We start from the raw sequence: 25,614 nt of genomic DNA, 5'->3' as shown, positions 1-25,614 counted from the left end.
GCCAGAAATGGTTATTATAGGAAACATATTGTTTAGGTCAGAAGTTGAGGTTTCCAAAGAAACCCCCTCCCTTTTGAGAATTTCACAAAGTAAGGCAATATTACTACACCTTACAGCAATGCTATAAAATCCCCGAGAACAGTTTTAGTCTTGGTCCTCTTTCCATTGTGAGGCATGATAATATTGTATAGCTTCAGGCATCACCTAAGGGTTCACCGTGTGGCAGAGTTCATCTTTATCTTTGAGGGTGGTGAAGGAGGAACTGCTAAGATTCCCCACATTCCCTCTGACCTGATAACATTTTCAATTCTTCTCACAGGGCTGTTTCTCACAAATGGCTCATGGTGTTAAAAGAAGGTTGGCAAAGTACAGCATGAGAATATATATATATGAGAGAAAGCATATGAACCGGTCCTTTGTGTAACATAACAAGATTAGTCATGGATGTAACATTTATATTGCTGGTGTGGTGAGATGTTTATATTGCACTGTGCCTAAAGAGACCAGCTGTGAATCAGGAAGGCGCCTTTAGCCTCAGACCCAACCCATCAGCTGTAATCTGGGGGACAGTGATGTTAGGGTGACCAACTGTCAGGATTTCCCCAGATTTGTCCTGGTTTTTGTTCTTTCCATGGTGTCAGGGGGGATTTTCTATAATTTTCAATAATGTCCTGGAATGACACACCTTCCCCTTCAAGGCTGCCATTAGTATGGAAGGAGGGAATGACATGCTTTCTAGAGCCACATCATTCCCCCACCCCGAGCTCCAATTGAGGTCTTAAAGGGGAAAGTGGGTCATTCGTGGACATGATAGAAAAGGCCCCAATTGGAGTGGATGGTGGTGGTGCAGAATGAAATCCTTTCCCCTCCTCCACTCCAATCGGGTTCTTTAAGGTGGCGGGGGAATAATGTACTTTCTGCAGGACTCAGAAAGCTGCTTCCCCACACACACACTAGGTGTCCTCTTTTTTGGTTTCCCAAATATGGTCACCCTAAGTGATGTTAACTTAACTTACAGCATGGGTGTCATACCGCTCTCAGCCCGTGGGCCAAATTCCGTTTCAGAGAACCTCTCAGGGGCTGCATTCTGGTGGTGGACAATGACAAAGACAAAAACGGGTCAGGCCAAAGGCAAAAAGAGTAGGGCTAAAATATCAGCATGTTTTAGCTTAAAACTTTTACATCCAGCCTTAAGAAAGGCATTTGCAAGCAGAGAAGGAACTGAAGAAATAATGACACAGACACCAGAGCTTGGGATAAATGAGGGCCTCTTTATTTAAGGTGGATCATTTGCCCCTCCTGGAAACCTTTCTACAGGCCACTAGTCTGTCTTTTGGGTGAGCCACTCTGCCAAAGTCAGGAGTCAGGTAAAACCCACCCCCTTTCTTAAGCTACACTTCCAAATAAGTGGGGGGAGACCACCGTCTGTCACCCCACCCAGTCTTGCACAGCTCTGAGTAGGTGAGACAGGAAGGTCCCCAAAGGCAAGCCGTATCCTGACACAAGTGCCTCACAGCCCCCAAAGAGCAGGTCTCCAAACCTCCAATCACTGTAAAGTTGCCACTGAGTGCTCAGCAAACCTATTCTATTATCCTAAAACTGATTTACTCACCCTCTTAAAAAATAATTCCGGTATGAAGTAGGCAAAACAAACAAACAAACAAAAAACTGTACACAAAAGCCAAACCCTGGCAAATAAAAAATCCTCCTGGGCTCTTCTAAAGGAAGTGATTGGCTAACCACATACTGGCTATAGGGAGGGATGGTGGGAGCTCAAAAGCAAAAGGTGCAGAGGAAAAGCCTTGGATGTTATCAATATAATTTTCTCAAGATAATTTTGATCATCAACATATCAAGGGTTATTGGAAAGCTGACATGGATTTGCACACTTAGGCCACAGCTAGACCTAAGGTTTATCCTGGGATCATCCAGGGTTCGCCCCTGCCTGAGCACTGGATCCCCTGTGTGTCACCTAGATGAACAGGTTTGACCACTGGACGATCCAGGGATAAACCTTCGGTCTAGCTATGGCCTTACATTCTCAGCAGATGGCTTCATGGCAGATACACCTTTTTGTCAGACATTGACAGAAAAGCCATAAATGAAGACGAGATGAAGAACATGAAAGGCCTGAACATGCATTTTTAAGGATATTGGGAAACTGGACAGTTTTGCTGAATATTTCAGTGATTTTGCTTTTGCAGTTTAATAATAACTGAAGTGGATAAATGCCATTCCTAGAGTTACACTGAAAATTTGAAAAGTCCAAAGAGGTGTGTCCCAGAATAATACTATCTTAGCTGTTTTAATGAGACAGAAAACATTTCTCCAGAAGGACCCATACTTTGCTGCAAACAAATTATGTGCTTCAGTTTGAGTAAGCAGGACGGAATTAAAGACTCAATAATTAATCTAAATAATCTCAGAAGAGACTAAATTGAGACCCCATAGCCATTCTGTACTGTAATTCATGTGCCATCTGTTTTGGGCAAATTAGAACAGATGAAATTTTGCTTCCACTCACCTGCCAGCGCAAAGTACCCTTCAGGATACTTGAGGTCTTGGCTAACAGGGTTACATTGGTGTGGTGTGCATCTCACCTCTGCAATGAATTTCAGCTATACAAAGAAACTCTTTCCCTGGTATGATGGGAATGTTTTTGTACGAAATTCTGGCAGGTTTAGAACTGTGAGAATTGCTGGGAGAAGGGTGAGAATTGTGATCGAGGTACAATTTTTAACAAGCACGCCCATGCAAGGTTATTTAATGCAGCGGCACCCTCATCTTTCCTCTTCGGCTTCACTTTGGGGTGATCTGCCATCGGCATAATCCTACGTACGAACAGCGAACTCATTCTCCGAGTGCCAGTCATTATGTACCCAAAATAGCACCATCCACACACAAGAGGGAGGTGTCAGTAGGAGTGAACTTTAATGTTTGTAGAAGTGCAGTGTGTGTGTGTGTGTGTGTGTGTGTGTGTGTGTGTGTGTGTGAGAGAGAGAGAGAGAGAGAGAGAGAGAGACTCAAAAAACAGAGATGCAGAATTGGGGGGGGGTAAATCCAGTCTTCTGGGGTGCCCTAAAATGGCCATGCCCCTGTTACATGGAGCCCTGATTGTTTAGTGCTTTCTCAGATCTTGTGTCTCCCCCCCCCTTCTGAAATGCATCTCCTAAGGCTGAGTTATTGGCAGAAAGAGCTTTAAGCTCTTTCTGTAGCCAAAATACGAAACTCTGCTGGTATTTTTGGTAATTTGGCCGCAACCATTTTGCCTTTGGTGCCACCCACCACTGCAATGTGCCCCCCAAGAGTTTCTACAAAATGGAATCCCATCCTTGGATTTTTTTTAAAAAAAGGTTTCCCACCCTGATCTAAGTAAAGGAGCCAGAAGGCTAATTGCGACGTGCCATATAGTTGCACCCCAGATGTTCCTTATTGTAGGGTGACCCTATGAAAAGGAGGACAGGACTGTTTTTTTTAATAGTTGCATAGAAAATGGAATTTCAGCAGGTGTCATTTGTAGGCATGCAGCACCTGGTGAAATCCCCTCTTCATCACAACAGTTCAAGCTGCAGGAGCCCTGCCCTCTTTTGTATCTGGCCGCTCTACATATGGTCACCCATATATGGTCGCTCTGTTCAATTGCATTTTTGGAGGGGGGCTGGTTTCTTTTCTGGTTCTGCAATTGTTGTGTGGTTTCTTTTGGAAGGTGGGCGAGCATGGTTGTGCAATTCTAACTGCTTGTGATCTTACTTGAAGATCAGACGATTGTGCTTTTCGGTAGGTGTCATTTTAAATATAATTGCAGGTTAGACTGTGACATTTGCAAATCTTGCCAGTAGAAACAATGTGGTGTTATGACAGCAATAATCTTTGTTAACTGTGCATAATTTGGAATGCCTGTTTTCTCTTATTCACTATGCCCCGGGTTCCATGGGGGAAACACATGGTATTTCATGCAGATTTTGAATGCCAAATTATACCCAGTTTTTAAATTCCAAATAATCCAGGTTTGGTTTTGCTTTGAAAAAGCAATATCTTAGTCTTCATGACTCCATAGACCTCAATTAAATGAAATAGGTAGGCAACAAACACAATTGTAACATGATCCAAACACCTCGCCCCCACAAGGTTCCTGGCACCTGACGTTTCTAAGATATCTTCAAAGGCATTATGGTAGTCTAGTGCAGATGTCAAAAGCTAAGCATTGGTGTTTTCTGATCAGTGATGGCTGAACAAATTGAGCTAATACCACGGAGCAGATGGCTCCCAGGTTCTGATCAAATCCTCAGGCTCTGACTGCACACATCGCAATCCTGCGCTTTGATGTGCATTCAAACTTCCCTCACCGTGATAGCGGTCACTTTTTATTTTAGGTATCCAGACAACATAATGCTTTGAAACGGACAGATCTTTTTCGGAAATAAAGACCATCCACAATAATTTGTCTTTAGCTAGAGTGCAACACCCCCCCCCCCTCCATCCTGCCTTTCCAAAGGCCATGCGCAACACATTATTACAGCCTCTGGTCATCTCATGGACTGACAGGTGCTGAAACATCAGTTCTGCCATGGTATTCACAAAGTAGAGTTTATTTTGGGGAGCTGTCGCAATCTATTGGTATTCCTCCCCCCCCCCCACACACACCATTTACTGTTGGTGTTTTCTGCTCTGTATTCAGGATTCCCTGGCTCTGTTGATCTTCAAAATCATACATATAAAATAGGTCACATGCAAGATGGTTTCCTTTGGGCAGCTCTGCAGCAGCTTCAAGTCACTGATTTCCAATGGAAATAGATCTGCTGATGTCAGGAGAAAATCCTGCCATCTGAGCTTTCCTGGATCTCTAGTACCCTTCCTACCAGATCAACGGGCTTGTTACAGATCATTTTTGTCCCTCAATGTCTCAAAAAGAGATCGTCATACATTTCCTAGACACATCCATTTCCTTAGCCTGAAGCCGTGGGCTCGAGTTTTTAATTTCCTCTTTCCTCATCAATACTCACCTGCGTTCACATGGCAATGATCATAAGCATAAATGGAACATGACCTGGTACACAGCCAAGGTAACTTTAAGTCAGGATTCTGGAGTGACCTGTTTTAGCTTTGGTTGAAAGAAGTTATTTAAAGAAATTGTTGAAGTGAAGACATGAAACGGCCTTATACAGAGTCAAAAGTTCTAGCCTATGATTGACTACTCTGATAGCAGTGACTCTTCAGAGTCCCTGGCATTGACCTTTCCCACCAATTTGGAGATGAGTTACTGACAGAGATGGGTGAAATGAGACAGAATTGCATCCCAACACCTGCATTTTTGCAGGCTTTTCAATGCAGCTTATCTCAGGGAAAACGCAGGCATGTATGTGCATATTATGGGAACATACACAGGATGCACATACTTGAGAAAAGTGTGCACAAAAACGTATTTGCACAAACAGTATAAAGTATTTGGGGGAAATGTACATGTTTTTAAAATGCACATAAAATGAGTACATTAGGGAAGACGTGCACAAAAAGTACACATTTCTGTACCTTTTTTTAAAAAAATTGCACACTCCCATGGAAATGATTGGAACAAACTTGGCCTTGAAAAAACAGAACTATCCCATAGTTACTGACAATTGGGTGATTGTCGGTAGAGGTTGGTGGCTTCAATGCCAATGGTGGGTGAATCCCTTCTGGATTTCAGTCAGAACTCTAATGGAGCTGTCCAGTGTTCTGATGGGTTCTGACAAAACTCGGAGTGGATTCACTGCCCCAATTATATCAGAGCCACCAGCCTCCACTGGTGATTGTATTAGCCTCAGTAAAGGGACCTCTCTTCCTCCTAGCTATACTAATTATCAAGCAAGGTGAGGAACGCCAAGAGAAAGGTACAATGGCTGACAAAAGGAGAAGGTTGGCTCATGGATTGGCACAGGTACAATTCCAAATTAATTGGACCTAATATTTTAATAGATTCAGAGAATATTAACCAACTAATTGTACTGAGTAATTGATAAAGATTCCCTGTTGATTTTTAGTTTTTATTGTGAATTTGACAAAACATAACAGAAAACAAATTGTGGAAAAAGAAAACAGAACAAGCATTACATCCATAGGAAATACCATTCATTAGGAGAGTTATGCATAGGTTTCAAGAAGAGCAGGCCAAATATCCATGTATTTGTCCATGCGCGGCGTCTATATACCACCTGTTCAAATGTTGATAGTGTTGTTAAACTCTCAGTTCATTGCATTAAGGGAGGTGAACATTCATCCTTCTAACGTGATAATGAGAGCCAGTGTGGTGTAGTGGCTAAAGTGTTGGACTGGGTGTCGGGAGATCCAGGTTGTAGTCCCCACTCGGCCATGGAAACCCACTGGGTGACTTTGGGCTAGTCACAAACTCTCAGCCCAACCTGCTTCACAGGGTTGTTGTTGTGAGGATAAAATGGAGAGGAGGAGGATTACGTACACCACCTTGGGTTCCTTGGAGGAAAAAAGGTGGGATATAAATGCAATGAATCCATAAAATATCCGTCTTTTAGCTGTCGTAAGGGCTCGGAAAATCCATTTGCACTGACCATGCGTTAACTTCTAAGAAACCGGATGGTAATTTAGGAGGACATACACATCTTTCCATATTAAAGACTAGTTCAGTACAAGGTTTATCCTTATTATAACCTCCTCCCCAAAGGGGGCAACTATTGGGCATTGCCGAAACATATAAATAAAAGAAGTATTAGGTGTGTTACATAAATGATAAAGATTACAGCCCTACTACCCACCACTGCATGTCAACTATCAAATACAGCAAAATGTTGGCTATTAACTATTGAAACCAGGCATCATTGAGTGTCAAAGGCTAATATTCAAGAGTTGGAGAATGTATAGCAAATTTTAGAGTATCTAGAGAATGTTTGCCATCCGAGTTTCCGAAGGAGAATCTTGCGGTCGGGTTTTTAAAAGGAAATCGTTTCGCATGTACTAAGTTCCACTCATATCTTATGCTAGAGGCTCACTGTTGAGCAGAGGAATCCTGTGGTCTCTAGTAGAGCTTAATGTTATGCTGTGATGTCTAAGGGAACCAGAAAGTAGTCTCGGAGGAGGGGAGGGGGGTAGAGGAAAATCAAGCACAGAAGGAAACCAACAAATTGAGATCCTCACTAAATTGCTCACTAGTACTCCAGAGGCCCACTTTGAGTTAATCGGTAATTTTTCACAGACGACATCTAATCTATGAGTATAAATTACTTTGCACTCTTATTATTCCTTAATTGAAGTGCACCAATGTGAAATTTCCATACATGTAGCAGGAATGATTCTAGCTTCAATTAACTGGAATGAAATCGAAACCTCTCTTTTTCTGTTTTATTTCTCTTCGTTCCTCCCTGAATATGGGAGTATTGTTTGACATCTTGTATTTATTTAAATGGTCACAAAAAATTAGAAAGAGGGAGGTTTGGACACAATAGTCCAAACAGTTTGCTCTAAGTATAATGGTAAGCCTTGTATTAAAATATATTAACATGTACTTAAGAGCTGTTGTGTATATATTTATAGAGGTGTGGGTGATAACTTTAAAAGGGGGTTAGACAAATTTCCTGTAGGATGAGGCTATAATTGGCTACATCATGTCATTATGGCTATATGCTTACTCCAGGATCAGTAGTAGTTTGCCTCTGAACAGTGCCGGCTCCAGATTTCTGAAGTAGGGTGACCATAGGAAAAGGAGGGCAGTTGTATAGAAAAGGGAATTTCAGCAGGTGTCCTTTGTATGCATGCAGCACCTGATGAAATTCCCTCTTCGCTGCAACGGTTAAAGCTGCAGGAGCACTGCCCTCTTGACTAGATAGAGGGCAGGGGTCCTGCAGCTTTCGCGGCTGTGATGAAAAGGGAATTTCACCAGGTTCTGCCTGCATACAAATGACACTTGCTGAAATTCCCTTTTCTATATAGGAGCCCTGACCTTCTTTTCATATGGTCACCCTAGAGTTGATAGGGTCTTCTGGTATGTTGAGGAGCTATCTATCCTATTTTTCAATTCTCTCTCAGAAGGGCTGTCAGAGGACAGTCCTCTGTTTGGAAGTATCATTTCTTTGAAGAGCTGCCCAGTCCAATTCAAATTTAAAGCCTTGTATTAAACAGCAAGAAAGAAGAGGAGGGAGCTTGAAGTTGCCCTTCAGCAGTTCGCATCTGGACAGCAAGCTGAGCAGCACACCTGTCACCTGGTCACAGTCTCCCCCTCCCCCCAACCCGACTTGGATGAGATGTATTGTATTTCTATTTAATGTTTATTGTCTAAATGTGCAGCTACATATATACATTAGCACAGGGGCAGGCACACCTGTTTGGGCCACGGACACATTTGGCAATTTGAGAATGGCTCTTCTTATGTTCTTATCCACTGTATCCTGTATAATATTGCCAGGATTCGATCATTTTTGTCTGTCTCTTCTGCCAAGACTCTTGTTCATGCACTGGTTATTTCTCGGTTGGACTACTGCAACCTTCTTCTCACTGGCCTTCCTTCTTCTCACACCAGTCCATTGGTTTCTGTTCACCACTCTGCTGCTAAGATCATCTTCTTGGCTCGCCGCTCTGACCATGTTACTCCACTTCTGAAATTTCTTCATTGGCTTCTAATTCACTTCAGAATCCAATATAAACTTCTCCTGTTGACCTACAAAGCTTTTCACTGTCTAGCTCCTTCCTATCTTTCCTCTCTCATCTCACACTATTGCCCCGCTCATGCTCTTCGCTCCTCTGATGCCATGTTTCTCACCTGCCCAAGGGTCTCTACTTCCCTTGCTCGCTTCGTCCATTTTCTTCGGCTGCCCCTTACGCCTGGAATGCTCTTCCAGAACATTTGAGAACTACAAGTTCAATCGCAGCTTTTAAAGCTCAGCTAAAAACTTTTCTTTTTCCTAAAGCTTTTAAAACTTGATTTTGCTCTGACTTTTATACTGCCTGTTTGGTGCATTCTCTTCCCCTCCTTATTGTTTTATTATGATTTTATTAGAATGTAAGCCTATGTGGCAGGGTCTTGCTATTTATTGTTTTACTCTGTACAGCACCATGTACATTGATGGTGCTATATAAATAAATAAATAAATAATAATAATAATAATAATAATAATAATAATAATAATAATAATTCCGGGAAAGGCCCTGTCCGCAGTCACCTCCTGCCTAATCTCAGAAGCTGGGAGCATGCCGAACAGGGCCTCCAAAGAAGATTTCAAGGCCCCGGCAAGTTGACATGGGATCCAGGAGTGTTCAAATGGAGAAAGATGTGAGATCAGGTTTAAATGCCTCGTGGTGTCAACAGCAGAGATGACACAGTTGGGCATCTGCTTTGAGACCCCTGTTAACATCCCTTCTTTTTACAATGAAGCTCTGTGTCTGTTTCACCTTGATATATATTATTTCTAAAATGAGAGAGGCTGAAATTGAATCTATGCTTTATCTGCTCCTCTGCTTTATGAAAAGCGATTCCCATTCTCCTTAAGTGAAAACTGAAATAGCCGTAAGCAGAGCAACTGCAAACAAGGCAAGATTTTTGATAAAAGACAAATTTGCTGGTGAGTTTTGTTTTTCTCTCTCTTTAAAGTAGGAGAGGTGTGTGTGTGTGGTTTTTTTTTTAAGTATGGGATAGAAATATTACCACAGATTCCCTCTGAAGGGTTTACTCTGCAAAAACAAAACAAAACCACCCGTCCCTATATATTCATTCATTATAGCACAAGATATTTCAGATGGCTGAGAAAACACACACACACACATCAGCTTGAATGACTTCTATCAAACAGTGTGCGTGCATTTATATCTGAAATCTACCTCTTCCTAGAGGAGCCTTGTTTAATGCTAGTACAAAATAAAAGACCATAACAAGGGACAAATGAAGTAATTCTTTGTTGCCCTGCTCAGCAACAACGTTGTTGTTGTTGTTGTTGTTGTTGTTGTATGTCAGAGTGCCGCATAGACAAAAGGTCTGCAGGGTGAAAATTGAGCCACCACATCATAAAAATGTCCATGTTTCCACAGCCACCCTCTCCTTCACACCTCTCTTCAATTCTGTATTGGCAGGTGTGGATCACTCGACATCAATGATGAGACCAGATTTGGTTTAGGAGGCAGATGACCTCTTTGGTGAAATAATCTGTGCCCAAACAGGAGCCAAACTAGTGATGGGAAAAAGTCCCCCAGTCCGGATTGTAGTAGCTTGATTTATTCTAGGAGAGAGGACTTGATTTCTTCTTTGACTTCTATTAAAATATAAGCTGGAGAAGAAATTTCAGAGCCCCTTAATCACCTTCGAGGCAAGTGCTATGAGCTGCCGAAATTCATATTTCTGAACCAGGGTTTACAAAACACCCCCTAAGCCCAAAAGCAAAAGCAACTGGGAGAGGATGGGTTAAGCACTTCAATATGTCTGAAGCAAAGTGTCCCTTCCTGAAGGCACTTTTCAATGGAGAAAGGGTATGTTGGGGCTTTATTATATGTAGATACAGTACAGCTTGTGGCTTTCATTTATTTAATTTTGGCTGTGATTGTGGTGTTAATGAATTCTAAACCTAAAAATTTTAAGATGTCCTGATTGTTATTTTAATATTGTATTGATTCTAGGCGCTCATTTAATCAGTTTAATGCATTTGATTTATATTGTATTGTATTTAATGCTGTTCCCCGCCTCGATCCAAAGGAGAGGTGGGTAAGAAATAAATCATAGAATCATAGAATAGTAGAGTTGGAAGGGTCCTATAAGGCCATCAAGTCCAACCCCCCCCCCTGCTCATTGCAGGAATCTACCTTAAAGCATACCTGACAGATGGTTGTCCAGCTGCCTCTTGAATGCCTTTAGTGTGGGAGAGCCCACAACATCCCTAGGTCATTGGTTCCATTGTTGTACTGCTGTAACAGTCAGGAAGTTTTTCCTGATGTCCAGCCGGAATCTGGTTTCCTGTAACTTGAGCCCATTATTCCGTGTCCTGCACTCTGAGATGATCAAGAAGAGATCCAGGCCCTCTTCTGTGTGACAACCTTTCAAATATTTGAAAAGTGCTATCGTGTCTCCCCTCAATCTTCTCTTCTCCAGGCTAAACATGCTCAGTTCTTTCAGACTCTCTTTATAGGGCTTTGTTTCCAGACCCCTGATCATCCTTGTCGCCCTCCTCCGAACCCTCTCCAGCTTGTTTGCATATTATTATTATTATTATTATTATTATTATTATTATTATTATTATTATTATTATTTCATTCTCAACTGTGGTGTTTTTTCTAGATGGACATGACGGGCATTGCCAAGTCATGCTGTCTTTTACAGATTCAGGAATTTCCTGACCATTGAACATGTTTTAAGTACGATTGCTTTCTGGATGTTGGTGTGAATATATTTTGGTAGGCCCAGTTTCTGAAAGTTTTCTGTATAGTTTTTGATGTGATACCGTGACTGATGTTACTAATGGAATAATTGTGATCTTTTCTTATTATTATCATCATCATCATCATCATTGAGCATCATCACACGGGGAAATCGTGTTTGCTTACCATTGCTTCTCCGCCCACGCGTTTGTCCCTCATTACTTAATCTTTTGAAAGGGAAGTAAACAACATGCCCATTTAACCTTTCAAAAGATTAAGTAATGAGGGACAGATTTTGATTGCGCTGCTTCTCCTGCACACAGGAGATAGCGGCAACTTCCATCTTTAAAACAAGTTTGACTTATTGGGGTGCTTTTTTGTGGTGGGAAGAAGACTAGAAGGGGCAGGGGGCAGGCAGGAGGCAAACAGTGTTGTGTGAGGGACCCACAGAAATCCGTGAGTACCTCCAGTAACAAGCATGCAATAAAACTCTGATCAGGTGGAGCTCAGTGTGCTGGTACCCATCTCAGCAAATCAGGGTAGGGTGGGGAGTAGAATTGCTAGTCAAGTCAAGCAAAGGTGAACACCAGCTTCCAGCCCACTCCCCATACCCATTGCAAAGAAAATCTCTAAGCCCAGGCAGCACATGGAAGTCACTGAGGGGAAGAGTAATGGTTTGTTCAGAAAACATGGCATCAGATCCTCCGGGAAGGGAGCCTGTGCAATGTTAAAAGACAGCAAGATTGTTTGTACTAGGTTACTCTGCAGCCGAAGTGAGCAAGATCGATATTGCTTTGAAACTGATGTAGGTTGCATTGGGACACCAGGTCTCCACCGGTGGTGATGTATCTACACCACTACACAGCCGCAGAGGCACAATAAATAAATAATAATAACACACACAGTGTACATTGGTTGTGCAGATTGGAGATTCCCTAGAAAGGGATGCTTCTTTCTCTGCTTCAAAATCCACAGTAGGGTAGGCCTTTGGGTTTTAAACTCCCACAAAATGAAAAGGAATTAATAAGATGCTCCCTGAAGAAATTGATATTCGACTTTTGATTTTTGTAATTGCAAAAGAGGCTATAGACCAGTTGGGACCTCATTCACCCAAACTACTTAACAGAAATTACTTCTCAAGGGAGGACCTTGGGAATTCTAGCCTGTTTTGGAGATTTTAGGTTTGATTAAGACCGTAAGAACATCAGAAGAGCCATGCTGGATCAGACCAACAGTCCATCTAGTCCAACACTCTGTTCACACAGAAGCCAACCAACAAAGCAGGACATAGTGCAACAGCACCCTCCTACCCATGTTCCTTAGCAAGTGGTGTATATAGGTTTACTGTCTCTGATACTGGAGGTAGCACATAGCCATCAGAGCTAGTAGCCATTGATAGACTTTTCCTCAAGTACTGGAGACCTGCCTTCTTTTGTATCTGGTCACTCTACTATAGTTCCTGCAGCTTTAACTGTTGTGATGAAGAGGAAATTTCACCAGGTGTTGTATGCATACACATGGCACCTGCTGAAATTCCATTTTCTATGCACTGTTAAAGATACAGGAGCCCTGTCCTCCTTTTCATATGGTCAACCAAAGAGCAAAGCATTTTTCTCCCTCTCCCATAATACTAGAACTCAAAGGGATCATCCCATGAAGCTAATTGATTGGAGATTCATGTCAGATACCAGGAAGTGCTTCTTCAGATAGAGCATATGTAAACTATGCTACCACAAGATGTAGTGATGGCCACCAATTTGGATGGCTTTAGAAAGGGGGGTGGATAAATGCCTGGAGGAGAAGGCTAGCCATGGCTACTAGTCCTGATGGCTGAGTGCAATCTCCAGTATCAGAGTCAGTAAGCCCGTATATACCAGTTGCTGGGGAACATGGGTGGGAGGGTGCTGTTGCACCCGTCCTGTCCTAGTTGACAGCTGGTTGGCCACTGTGTGAACATAGTGCTGGACTAGATGGACCCTTGGTCTGATCCAGCATGGTTCTTCTGGTGTTCTTATGAACATGGCTCACTCTAACACTAACCAAGTATAGCAGCTTGCTGGCTACTGCAGTTGAATACATCCTGCCCAGGATAGATTGCTGCTGCTCTTGTTTGTAACTGAATTATAAGTTTAATAAAGCCATGCCCCTAGTTTACCCCAATCACCTGTGTCTCATCTCTTTATTCTTAAGTGCGGATGCAAAAAAAACTCACCACCTTACAGAAACTGTTGCTTCTTTCCTTTTTTTTTTTTTTTTAAAAGAGTTGTGGCTCTTTTCATAAGAATTTTATGGCATGGCTAGAAGGTTTATTTTATTTCTTTTGTTTTGTCTTATTTTCCTCTTGGCGGGCATTAACCTTTGCTGGGTATACCTCTCTCATCTCCATGGAACGAAGTGAAACAACACGGATTGCCTGGATGTAACCTCAGTGCATTGTTCAAGGTGATCCTGATGGGGTGAGGGGAAGGGATTTGACTGACAGGCCTCCGGAGGCACCCAAACTAAAGCAAAAGTGGATGCCAAATTCAATGCACACCTAACTGTAGCACTAACTGTCCTCCTGTATTTTTGATATGCTGATACCTACTCATAGCTCCATCCCTTGTCTGTTAGTAGAATATATTAAGGACATGCTGAGCTGGGTGGTTTTTTTTCCTCCCCCAACTGGCACAGTCAGCAAAGTGAGGCTCACCATTTCTACGCTATGAATATAATATGCGCCTTAATATTCACAGTAGGGCTAACTACCTAATAAACCCTGATGGGGGAATTGGTCTACACTCCCAATAGATGCCCATCGTAGAAACAAAATGTGTTCTTTGAAATTAATCACATGATTTATGTCAAGCTTTTAATCATACAGATCTCCCGAGTGGAGGGCTGCAATATAAAGGAAACATGTGTGTCTTCTCTCTCTCTCTCTCTCTCTCTCTCTCTCTCTCTCTCTCTCTCTCTCTCTGTGTGTGAAAGCCATTCAGAGATTATATATACCAAAGCCGATTCTGTTAAGTAACTGGAAACTCAAAGGTGTGTAGGGTTTTTCTTCCTGCAATTCCTCTGAGTGCATGCTAGGTGTGCACAGCCATGGTTGCCGACTCCAGCTAGGGGAATTGTGCTCAGGGCAGCTGGTGGTTCATTCTGATACCTACTCATGGGTATCGTGAGCGAGGGATGTCGGGACTGCCCAAGTGCATCTGCCCTCTCGGACCCAGCTTGTTTGGCCACAGTGCGCTCGTGGGCCTGCTCTTTGAGTGCGCAGTGGATGTCCAGCCTTGTCCAGAGCTTCCATTGCTGCACACAATGGAGGCTCCAGAGATTTGTGTATTTCCTGCCTTGCGTAATGGCGGATGTAAAGGCCCCGTTTATGCAAAGCGGGAAATACTCAATTTCCAGAGCCTCCATTGTTGTGCACCAAGGAGGCTCCAGAAATTGCACATTTCCCATGTTGTGCAAATGGCAGCTGTAAAGGCCGCATTTAATCAGGATTAAAGGCTGCAAGGGGGGGCAGACAGCAGTGGCTTTGCAAGCATCCGACCTTGCTGGATGCAGGTGCATCCGTCCATCCCTAGTCTGAGCAGGGTGTTGGATTTTCCCCCTCTAAGTGGCACAGTCAGCAAGTGAACCTCACCATGTTCTCTGCTATGATTGTAATACATGCCTTAATATCCTCAACAGGGCCATCTGCCTAATAAGCCCTGAATGAAAATGGTATGGAGGATCAGCCTTCCCCAACCTTGTCCTATCCAGAAGTTTGGGGCTTCAACTCCTACAAGCCCTAACCAGCATGGCCAATGGTCAGGAATTCTAGGAGTTGTAGTCCAAAACAACTCAAGGGCACCAGGTTGGGAAAGACTGGTGGAGATCGTAGAAATATCTCTAGGCTGTAAACCTGCAAAATGTCGGAAGGGTAGGTGCAAGGCCCAAAGAGTTACCATTAATGAAAAACAGCTTAAGGCTTACTTATTTTCTACTCTGTTGGCTCCAAAGTCACAGGAAGTACAGCATGACACGAGTGGGTGATGGTTGTGGGACATACAGTGGCAGAGACAAAGGATGTGAACACTGTGCATTATCCAAGCAAGCATCCGATGCTACACCCTCCCAGGTCCCACGGGCTTTGCAAACACTCTTTTAACAGACACACTCCTGGAAGTCCTGTCATATATTCCTCCAGCGTTCCTGCCCCAAAGCACTGGACAGCCCTGATCAAATTAAAAACCATCCCTTGTTGCAATTAGAAGCCAGAGCTGTCAGGTGCAAAACTGTTCCACAAGCCTATTGCTGATTGACTAAGAATTATCATCCGTGTGTTTCTTTATTTCTTTACTACTCCTATTATATTACTTTGTATGTGTGTGTATTTTCCTGTCTTGACCTTCTTTTTTTAAAAAAATCCTTTACATCAAAATAAAATTCTATGTACAAAATAATGTTGCTCTCATTTCTGTTCTGGAGTAGAACTTGAAGAACAGTGTGGCAAGTCAGCTAAGGGCACAACCAATTCATAACCCAGAGAGCTTCGGCTATGGGGCGGTATATAAATTAAATAAATAAATAAATAAAAATAAAATATTTAGACCTTTTTCTGTCTGAACATGCATAGGATGGCACCTGAAGTTGTGTCTGAAGCACTTCGACTATCACTTCTAGTCTAGTTCTTTGGGTATCTTTCGCCAGTTGGTAAAGGCATTTCTGTTCTGGCAGGTTTTTCTCTTCCTGCAGACATTTTTATCCCAGGAAGGGCAAATTAGCTACTGGCCTAGACTTATTTTCCACTTCTGTATCCAGCTTAGATTTCTTCAGGAACAGTATGGATTCCTACTTCTTTTATAGCGGCTGGTATCACCCCCTTTCTCAAGGAGGAATTTACAACCTCCTGGATTCAAGCTGGCCATCACCCCTTCCTTATTAGATGTAGCAAGAGCCAATGTGGTATAGCAGTTAGAGTGTTGGACTGGGACTCATGAGATCCGGGTTCTAATCCCCACTTGATCATGACATTAACTGGATGATTTTTGGCCAGTCACCCTAATCTACCTCACATGGTTGTTAGGAGCATAACATGTAGAGGAAGAAGATCATGTGACACACCTTGGGTTCCTTGCATATAAATGCAATAATAATAAAAAATAAAAGATGAGCAAAGGTCATACATGCAGGTGGTAAGCCCAACCCATGCAAGAATCTTCTGTGTTAGGTCTGAAATTTTTTTTATTATCATTTATTTACTTACTTGATAGTTTACAGGATTTACAAACCACTTCAATAAAATAATAATAAAAAAGAAGCGTCCAGGATGATTCACAACACTAGCATAAAACACAACTTTACAAAAAGCATTAAATCATTCAGATATCTTGAGCTAAAAGTCCAGTCTTCTATTTGTGACTGAGGACATAATGATATTAGTACAATTCAAGATTTTCCTTTAAATTGCTCAGGGCAGACATAGCCCCAGAATTGCTTCCCCACTCCCCCGTCCTTATTACGGTTTGTTAATAAGATGCCATTGCTATCACCCATTATGAAAAGGGCACCATAGATAGGCCATCTCCTTTTTGATTAAAGAGTGGAATGGAAATTGTCCAGTCCTCATCATAATTAAAGGTTGTTTCTTCATTTTCTGTAATTAAACCCAGTTATGAACAGAAGTACCTTTTTTTATTTTAACTTAATGAAAGGTCTACAAATTTTCAGTCTTTCTAAAGTATCCTGCAGCGTGTTGCCCTCTGGAAAAGTTGAGGGATTTATTCCAAGTGCTCCTTGCCTTTGATGGATGAGCTAGAAGGTTAAAGACCAACACTTGCAATTTCCACAGCCATATCTGCGCCACTTAAACAAAGTTAGCTAATACGATCAGATGAAGCTTTCCAACTCCACACACCAAAGTTTGGAATCGGCTAGGAATGCACACATATATTAAATCAAGCACACATGAACAACGGCTGTGTGTCTCTGTGTGGGTGTGTTTGTGAAAATACAGTATTCTTATACAATGCTGCCTTTTAATGCCCTTTGAGCAAGACACCCTCTCTCAGAGACTTTACCTTCTCACTGCCATTGTCACCAGCTGCTATGGTTCCTCCTTGACCTTCTCATCATTGCTACCACTGTCTTGCTTGCCAAGCAGAAAGCCAAGGAGCAAGTAGAAAGTGGCATCTATTGCTGCTCCTTCTCACCACCTCCATTGTCTGGGCCAGAGGAAGAGACTGGTTGCAATGGTGAAGAGAAGGGGAAACTCCATGGGGTTTCTTGTTAGTGGACTCCTGCTGGGTGTGGTCCCTCAGTAGTTGCCCAACCATGCCTATCCTTGACATTGGCCCTGTTCTTATATATTTACAAGTATGTATAGGACCAATTCTCAGCATTCCATGACAGTCTAAGCCCTGTTCAGGGGATCTCATACCACGTTCAATCAATGGATGAGGAGAGGGAGTGCTTTAGCTCTCCTTCTCTCCATTGTTGTATCTGTCACCCCATATTCATGGAGGGTGACAGTCTGAAGAGTGCTTCCTGCATCTGTGGAGGCACTCCACTCAGTTAAGAACCCTGATTCCCCAGGATTCATAATCATGTGGAGAGTTTCTTCTCTTCAGACCTTCATCCACACAGGGTGATGGATGCAATGATGGAGGGGCTGGAGCATACTTCCTGTCCTCATGAGTTGATTGACCATGGTGAGAGAACATCTGAAGAGGCCTGTAGTGTGATGGAGAAACAAAGCCAGGATGGGGCTAAGGAGATGAAGAGGTGGGCCTATTCAGATAGGACCAGCCTTGGTTCTCAATGGCGGGGGACACCAAGGACAAGAATCAGGTTTAATCCATACTCTGGTGTTGTCTCAAACTGCAGGCCAATACGGTGTAAGTGTTGTTATTCTTTCCAATCTGAAAACAGAAACCATTGTGCTTGGGGACACTGGCACTATACATTTGATATTGATTGACCAGCAAGGCTCTGTGTCAATGCTTGTGCAGTGGGTTCAATCATATCCGTGTACATAATGCACAGGCATCTGCTGCACTATACTCCCTAGAGTTCCTTGCAAGATATAAACTCTTCTTCTGCACACACAAACACTTTCCATCACTAATTAGATAATCATATGCATTTTGCTAGAAAAGAAAGCATTAGAAGAAGCTACATAGTATTGCATAGCTTGACCCACGGGAGGGGGTCGACGGCATGATGGGAGGGGCCTTAGCTCAATGGTAGAGCACATGCTTTGCATGCAGAAGGTCACAGGTTCTCTCCTTGGCATCTCCAGGAAGGGCTGGAAGAAAATGGCCAGGGTTGCTGGAAGGCGGAGGTCTGAACTAGAACTGCAGGGCAGGAAAAAGGCCTTCCTGAAACCTTGGAGAGCTGCTGCCAGTCAGTGTTGGCAATGCTTTATCCTTGAACCATGGTGGAAAGAGAGATCTGAAGCAATGTCTGAGGATTATGACCTCACTAGGGACAGTTGATTTTGGGTCAAGGATATAGTGTTCTTTGAAGACTCCAACTGGGATAATGAAAATTTCTAGCAAACACCAGGTTTTCTTTGTGGTATAGAGGCATATAAATCACACCCTGCAGCAGTATTTATATGGCCTTATATTTCCTTTCTTAAGAAAGGCTGCATTTTCAAACTATGCGTATGGCTTATTTGGAAGGTTCTATGGGACAAATGTCTCTGAATTTGTGGGGAGCAGGAGGTGGAAGATATCTGTTATTATTTGTTGTACTTCCCAACATTTAGAACACCAGAGAGAGATTTTTATCCTGTTATTTTTTTCTTATCCTGAGATGACAGATTTTGAGGAAAAAATGGACACTTTTAGCTGCTCAGACCAAATTTGTTGCGTACCAAGTTTCATTGCTTGCAATAGCTGCTTTCAAAATTAGACAGTGTGATGTACAATTATATATAGAAGTGATTGAGATTGTTTTAAATGATGGTTTATTGCGGATTTGTTTTGGTGTTTCCCCTTTCTTCTCTCCATGTTTTGTGATGACCTTTGGCTTTAAGCAAATAAAGATTGAACTGATTCCTGAGAACTGATCAGTCAATATTGCCAATACAGTGCTAGATGGACCACTGGTTTTGACTCAGCGTTAAGAAGCTTCCTACATCCCTAACAGCAAGATTTCAACATACTTATATATTTATTTTTCTGATCCTTCCTCATCTCCATTATAGATGGAAATAAATATGTTAAATTGGGGTGGGTACAAGTTAGGTGGTGGTCCATCACTGTACCAGTTTTGGTGGATCACCTTTGCTGGACTCTGACCAAAAAAAAAAAAAGCTAAACTAGGTAGATCTCTTTCTCTCTCTGCTTCCCTCTCGGTGCATCATATAAGTGATCCTTAGGGGCCTAATGGCTTTGGACACGGAGCCCACACTGTAAAGCAGATTGCAGGAGAATTTAGCATCCCATTCGGTCCTGAAATCAGCCTTTCTTCCTCAAAAGGGCCTGCATAATGTATGCAATCATTTATCATGCATAACGTTGTTATAATAAACACCGAAAGATTTGTAGTGGGAATGAGGAGTCTCTTGTAAATTGTTGCCAAGTGGATAAAGAACACAATGTATTTACATAGTGCTTAACTCCTGTTACATTTGAAAGCAGCCGTCTGATGATAACGGCACAAAACAAGCGTAATCTGAAATATGACATGCTCTAAATCCTTTTCTTTTCTCTCTCTCCTTTTTCAACTTGCAGGTTTCTTGAGTACGGGGGATCAAGCAGCTAAAGGGAACTATGGCCTCCTTGATCTCATTCAGGCCTTGAGGTGGACTAGTGAAAATATTGGGTTCTTTGGGGGCGACCCGCTGAGAATAACTGTTTTTGGATCTGGAGCTGGAGGTTCATGCGTCAATCTCTTGACTTTATCCCATTATTCTGAAGGTAACCGTTGGAGCAATTCAACCAAAGGTATTATTGCAGGTTGCAAATTTTGACGATTTTGGTGTCTGCATGCCACCACCATGACTTCTCTGTGATGCTCTTGTATATATGTATCTTGATGTATCTAGGGAATACCAAAGTCAACTCAATAATTAACTGACCTTAATTCTCCTACCCTTTCAGGGTTATAAATGTCGCACACCCCTCTGCTAATCTATACAACTTTGTCCTCCTGATATTCTCCTACCAGAAAGAGCCTGAAATAAATTTGAGGTTTTGATCCGAGGTGCACACACAGACACGTACACATGAGCACCTCAGTGAACTGCTTTTGCTAGCAGAAGTGTGGAAAGATCAATTTGTATCAGGATCACTGGGGGGGGGGGGTGGGAGAGAGGAGAGAGGTGAAAGAGCAATCTATATTAGTGGGGGCTGGAATTTGGAGGCGGTGAGCTCAGGGCACTTGCCTTTGTGTGTGTCCCACAAATAAAGCCTTGGGGGCTGCATGTGGCCCATGGCCAATGGGTTGTGCACCCCTTTTTTTAATTTAAAATATGCCATTGGAATCATTGAGACCCCAAATAATGTGAATGGAAGAAAGTGAACAACAGCATGTGCAATACCAGGGGGGTGGATCTAAATATTGAAGAGAAGGCTCCAATATTGAATACCACAATTGTACCAGTGAAAACAGAGAGAGGTATTAACCATTCAGGAGTTTTTTTAATATATATTTTCATTCATACAAAATCCAGGAGATTTTGAGTTGAAGGGGAAAAGTATATGAGTAAGGTATATATTCAGGTTTATTATGTAATGATTATTTATTTAATAATTAATGTAATTATTTATTTGTTTATTTAATGTATTTCTATACCATATTTCCAGGCAGAAAAACCCTCAAGGTGTTTAATGATTTTCTTTAACGCAAAAATAAAATACCAGTACAAGATCCCATAAGAATTAATATTGTAACAGACACACAATATCCCTGATTTATATAAGCTATAATAAAAAAATTCTTGGTTGTTGTTTGTTTTCGTTAAATTCGAGTCATTATCAAACACAACTCAATTTAGAATTATGACCAAATTGTGGTCTATTTGACCCCAGCATCTGATTAGTTAAAGGGCTTTTTATAGGCCTAGGAGGTTGTGAACAGGTTGTGCTCATTGCTTCCCCCGTCTTCTCCTGCCAATAGCTCTTTTGGGCCTCTTTAAATTATGTAGTATGTAGAGAAACTGGATAGAGAGACACTCTTCTCCCTCTCTCAAAATATGACAGAACCCATCATCATTCCATGAAGCTGAATGGTGGGAGCTTCAGAGCAGACAAAAGGAAGGACCTCTCCACACGGGCCGTAGTTAAATGGTGGGATTCACTCCCTCAAGATGTGGCGATGGCCGCTTTCAACGAACCTTAGACAAATTAATGGAGGATGAGGCTATCAATGGCTGGCTACCCATCATGATGGCTAAATGCTACCTTATTGGTAGCAATATGGCTCTGAATACCAGTTGCTGGGAAACAATATCAGGAGGAACTGTTGCCCTCCTATTTCACTCATTAGTTTTCCATAAGTATCTGCTTAACAATTGTGGAAAACTAGATACTGGATTAGACAGGCCTTTGGTTTGGTTGACTTTAGGTTAATTTGGAGTAGCTTCCTTCCTGTTTCCTGTTGAACTTGGTGAAAATTCTTGTACTCTAGACTTCATGATAGCAAAACTGAAAATAGTCACACACACACACACACACACACACACACACACACACATACACCTCCCTCTCTCTCTCTCTCTCTCTCTCTCTCTCTCCATATATCTCCTTAGGGTGCCTTCTTTGGAAAGTGAGTCAGTGACATTCACAGTATACATGAAGCCAACTTTATTTCATCAGCCGTCTTGCTCCTGTTTAGTTTTTTATGAGCAGAAATGTCTGGAGGAAAGTTCAAGCGACAAAGCTCTCTGTTTCAAAGCTAATGACAGAGCTGCTGCAAACTGTTATCTACTGCGATGAAAATGGGCTCACGGTTCAGAAGGCCTTTGTCTGAATCTGTTATGATGTTCACTCGGTGCCACCCAAGGAAAAAGCGAGTGGTGGTATTTTGGGATTTTTTATTTTGCCTGTGTGATCCAAAATTGTCAAAGTATCAAGGTCGCTCCAGTATGTCTTTTCCTGCTCTGTAACTAGCACCTCTCTTCTGTAGTTAGGAAAAAAGAAGCAACAAGAGAAAAGACAAGCAAATGCTCTCTTCGGCCACCCACACTTCCTCTTCCCCCCTTTTGGCATCCCCATACCATTTGCAGGAAGCCTCCCCGTCTTACACCATTCAGCATCATTTTCAGGGTGGATTCCTGCGACTTAGTTCTCCTTGTTTTGTTTATTCGTTGGGTTTATTTTATTTATAACCTGCTTTTTAGGGGTTGATTACTAAAAGATAGATTGAACAATAGATAAGGGTGACCATATGGAAAGGAGGATAGGGCTCCTGTATCTTTAACAGTTGTATAGAAAAGGAAATTTCAGCAGGCGTCATTTGTAGGCATGCAGCACCTGGTGAAATTCCCTCTTCATCACAACAGTTAAAGCTGCAGGCGCTAGAGTGACCAGATTCAAAAGAGGGCAGGGCTCCTGCACCTTTAACTGTTGCGATGAAGAGGGAATTTCACCAGGTGCTGCACGCATATAAATGACACCTACTGAAATTCCCTTTTCTATGAAACTGTTGAAGATACAGGAGCTTGTCCTCTAGCTTTGTTGGTCCCTGGTCAACAGCTGGTTGGCCACTGTTTGAACAGAGTGCTGAACTAGATGGACCCTCAGTCTGATCCGGCATGGCTCATCTTATGTCCTTATGTTCTTAAAAGGGGACATACATCATTAAAAAGGGGGTAAAAGATTATGCTATTTGCATAATATTTTCATATTACTAATTTACATGGATATATGCAAATTTAGAAATAATTATTAAAATTTAAATAGAATAAATACAGTGTGTTTCACCTTAGTGGGAAAGACTATGACCAGGTGACCCGTGTGCCTGGTCAGTCTGCTGTCCAGATGCTAACTGTTAATGGGCAACTCCAAGGCCCTTTAGCTCTTTCTTCTGATTATAATTATTAATAATAACTAGAGATGCCTTCAAAATGTATAATAGTCCTCTGGTAGACCTTCAAATAGAGGACTGTCCTCATGGGGCACACGCAAGGGAGGTTTCCTGCAGGTAAAGGGAGCCATTGCAGGAGGACATGTGCCCTGTGATGGTGGTTCTGAATGGGTATCAAAAGAAGTGGGTGGGACTAGACAGATGGGTATGGGGAACTATTTTTTTAATACCTCCGAGATGCGCACCAACGCAGACATAGCAACGCAGTGTTGAAGATGCGCATCAATATGTTTGTGTAAAAAGAAAAAAAGGAACACTCAGTGATGAAGCATGCCAATGCCCATGCACACTCCCCTGACATGGTGTATTTAGATTGGCTGTTCGCTGGGCTTAGAAGCTCATGCCAAACAGCAACAGCTTCGTGAAGGGGGAACAAACCGGTCACAGACTCCAAGATTGTAGCGAGAGTGCTGAAAAAGCTGTGACAAAAGCAGTCAGCGATATTCCTGAATATGTGAGGACTCCACCCGAGATCACCGCAGTAGTAGGTGAATATCATGTAGGGATGAGTGCGATATTATTCAGGAATAAACGGCTGGCATAGACAAAGCCTTAGACTGAGGTTCTGAGACAGGTAATTTGAGTGGTCTCTTCTGTTAAACAAGCGTTTCACAGAATTTATTCTATTTGGCCAATAGTGTATTTAGATGCCCTTTACCGCCGCCATTTCTGCAAATGGCCATCTACAAAAAATACTTCGCAGCCAGTTTGCCACAAAATGACAGCTTGCTAAGGGCGTGGGAGGCTGCATGCCACTTGCTGAGCACCTGTGGACTGCCCAGCAGATCACTGTGTACAGAAAACAGGGTCAGCTGGCTGGCAGGGTACATCAAGTGACATGCAAACCAACCGGCAGTGAGCTTGTCCACCCCTACACCTACCAGTGGTTAGGAGAAAGGGAGTGGAGATGGCTAGTTGGCTATTGTGTGAACGGAATGGTGGACTAGATGGAACTTGGTCTGACCCAATAGGGCTCTTCTGTTTTTATGAAGGTGGCACAGCCATTTGGGGACACCCAGAGGGCCACACTGGGACCCTAGAAGGCCCCACCAAGCCTGAGCTTCCCCGTGCCTGCCCTAAATCATGGGCGGAAGGTCGTTATGTCTACCGGACATCCTTTGAAAATAGTAAAGGCAGATTTTTGCAGTTCTCCTTTTCATCCTCCTCCACCATTTTATAAAAGATCCACCTCTCCCATTGGATAGTTTAATATGCAGAAGATGGGAGATGACTGATGTTCTGCCCTTAAAATCCATCCAAGGATTCCCAGTGCATTTTGAGAAGTGAGAGGCACATCGATCGGGATCCACGAAACCTTGGGTGCAAAACCGTCCTGATTCGGTGCAGCCAGCACTTGCCGCTACATGGGGACTTTGTTGATGCACACTACTGTTGAGGCGCAGCATGGGTGGCATGTGCTCACTTCATGCATGCTATCACATCACTTGGGGGGCTTACGAAAATTCTTAACTACTCAATACTCAGTTCCTTACAGCCGAGGCTGGTGAAAAAACACCATAGTTTTCAAGAGAGTTGGAAGTAGCTAAGAGAGGCATTGCTCCCCATACTGTCAACACATTTCTTTGGTCTCCCTATTGCTTCTGGTCAAATAGCTTTTGCAGGTTTGAAACAATACCAAAGCCTGCAAAGCCTGTTTGCCTGAGGCTCATACACCATGAGCAACAGTCCTTCCATGCTCTCTTCAACCCTTTGGGGAAAAAAATATCTTTCTCTCTTCAGAGTGTGAATTGCAGAGCTGAAAGAAAATCCCCACATGTGCCCAGGCCATGAGGAGGACAGCTTTTCCGGGATGGGGGTGCTCATTTCAGGGGGAAGGGGAAGACTCTTACTGGAGCTTTGTTGCCACAACGTTGGCTGGCAACTGCCATCTTTCCTCCTTTAAACAGAATGCTGGGAATTGTAGGACTTCTTCCTGTCTAAACATGCATCAGAGCATGCCTTAATGTTGGAAAATATCAATAAACAAATCTAGACCTGAATTTATACCAGTGCATTACCCTGACGTTTGGGCATCAGCCAGTCAAAGTTAGCACTTAGCGCTGGGCTGAATTCCACCCCCTATTTTTGGGAACTTTCTCCCTCTGAAAGAAGCATTGTTTTTTCTTCCTCTTTCACAGGTTGGGGGAAGATCTAGAGAATTTTCTCCTTGGGGAGGAGACAGGGTTTCCACATACCTGTTTTGTTTGT

The 25,614-nt window shown here is 42.6% G+C and overlaps 1 protein-coding gene across 3 annotated transcripts in view; it reads left to right on the top strand.

Annotated features, from left to right (window-relative positions):
- NLGN1 (neuroligin 1) overlaps positions 1–25,614 on the top strand; it is a 586,836-nt gene that overhangs the window by 551,651 nt on the left and 9,571 nt on the right. For 2 of the 3 annotated variants that reach the window (XM_063131965.1, XM_063131963.1), the window contains one exon: positions 20,052–20,237. In XM_063131965.1, the coding sequence (XP_062988035.1) occupies positions 20,052–20,237 (186 nt within the window). Of the gene's footprint in view, positions 1–20,051; positions 20,265–25,614 lie in introns of all 3 variants that reach the window. The other variant, XM_063131964.1, reaches the window with a different exon arrangement.

Source organism: Elgaria multicarinata, chromosome 8, assembly GCF_023053635.1.
Source record: "Elgaria multicarinata webbii isolate HBS135686 ecotype San Diego chromosome 8, rElgMul1.1.pri, whole genome shotgun sequence".
Classification (NCBI taxonomy): domain Eukaryota; kingdom Metazoa; phylum Chordata; class Lepidosauria; order Squamata; family Anguidae; genus Elgaria; species Elgaria multicarinata.
Note: the sequence above shows the minus strand (reverse complement) of the source record. Positions and strands in the feature narration are given on the sequence as shown.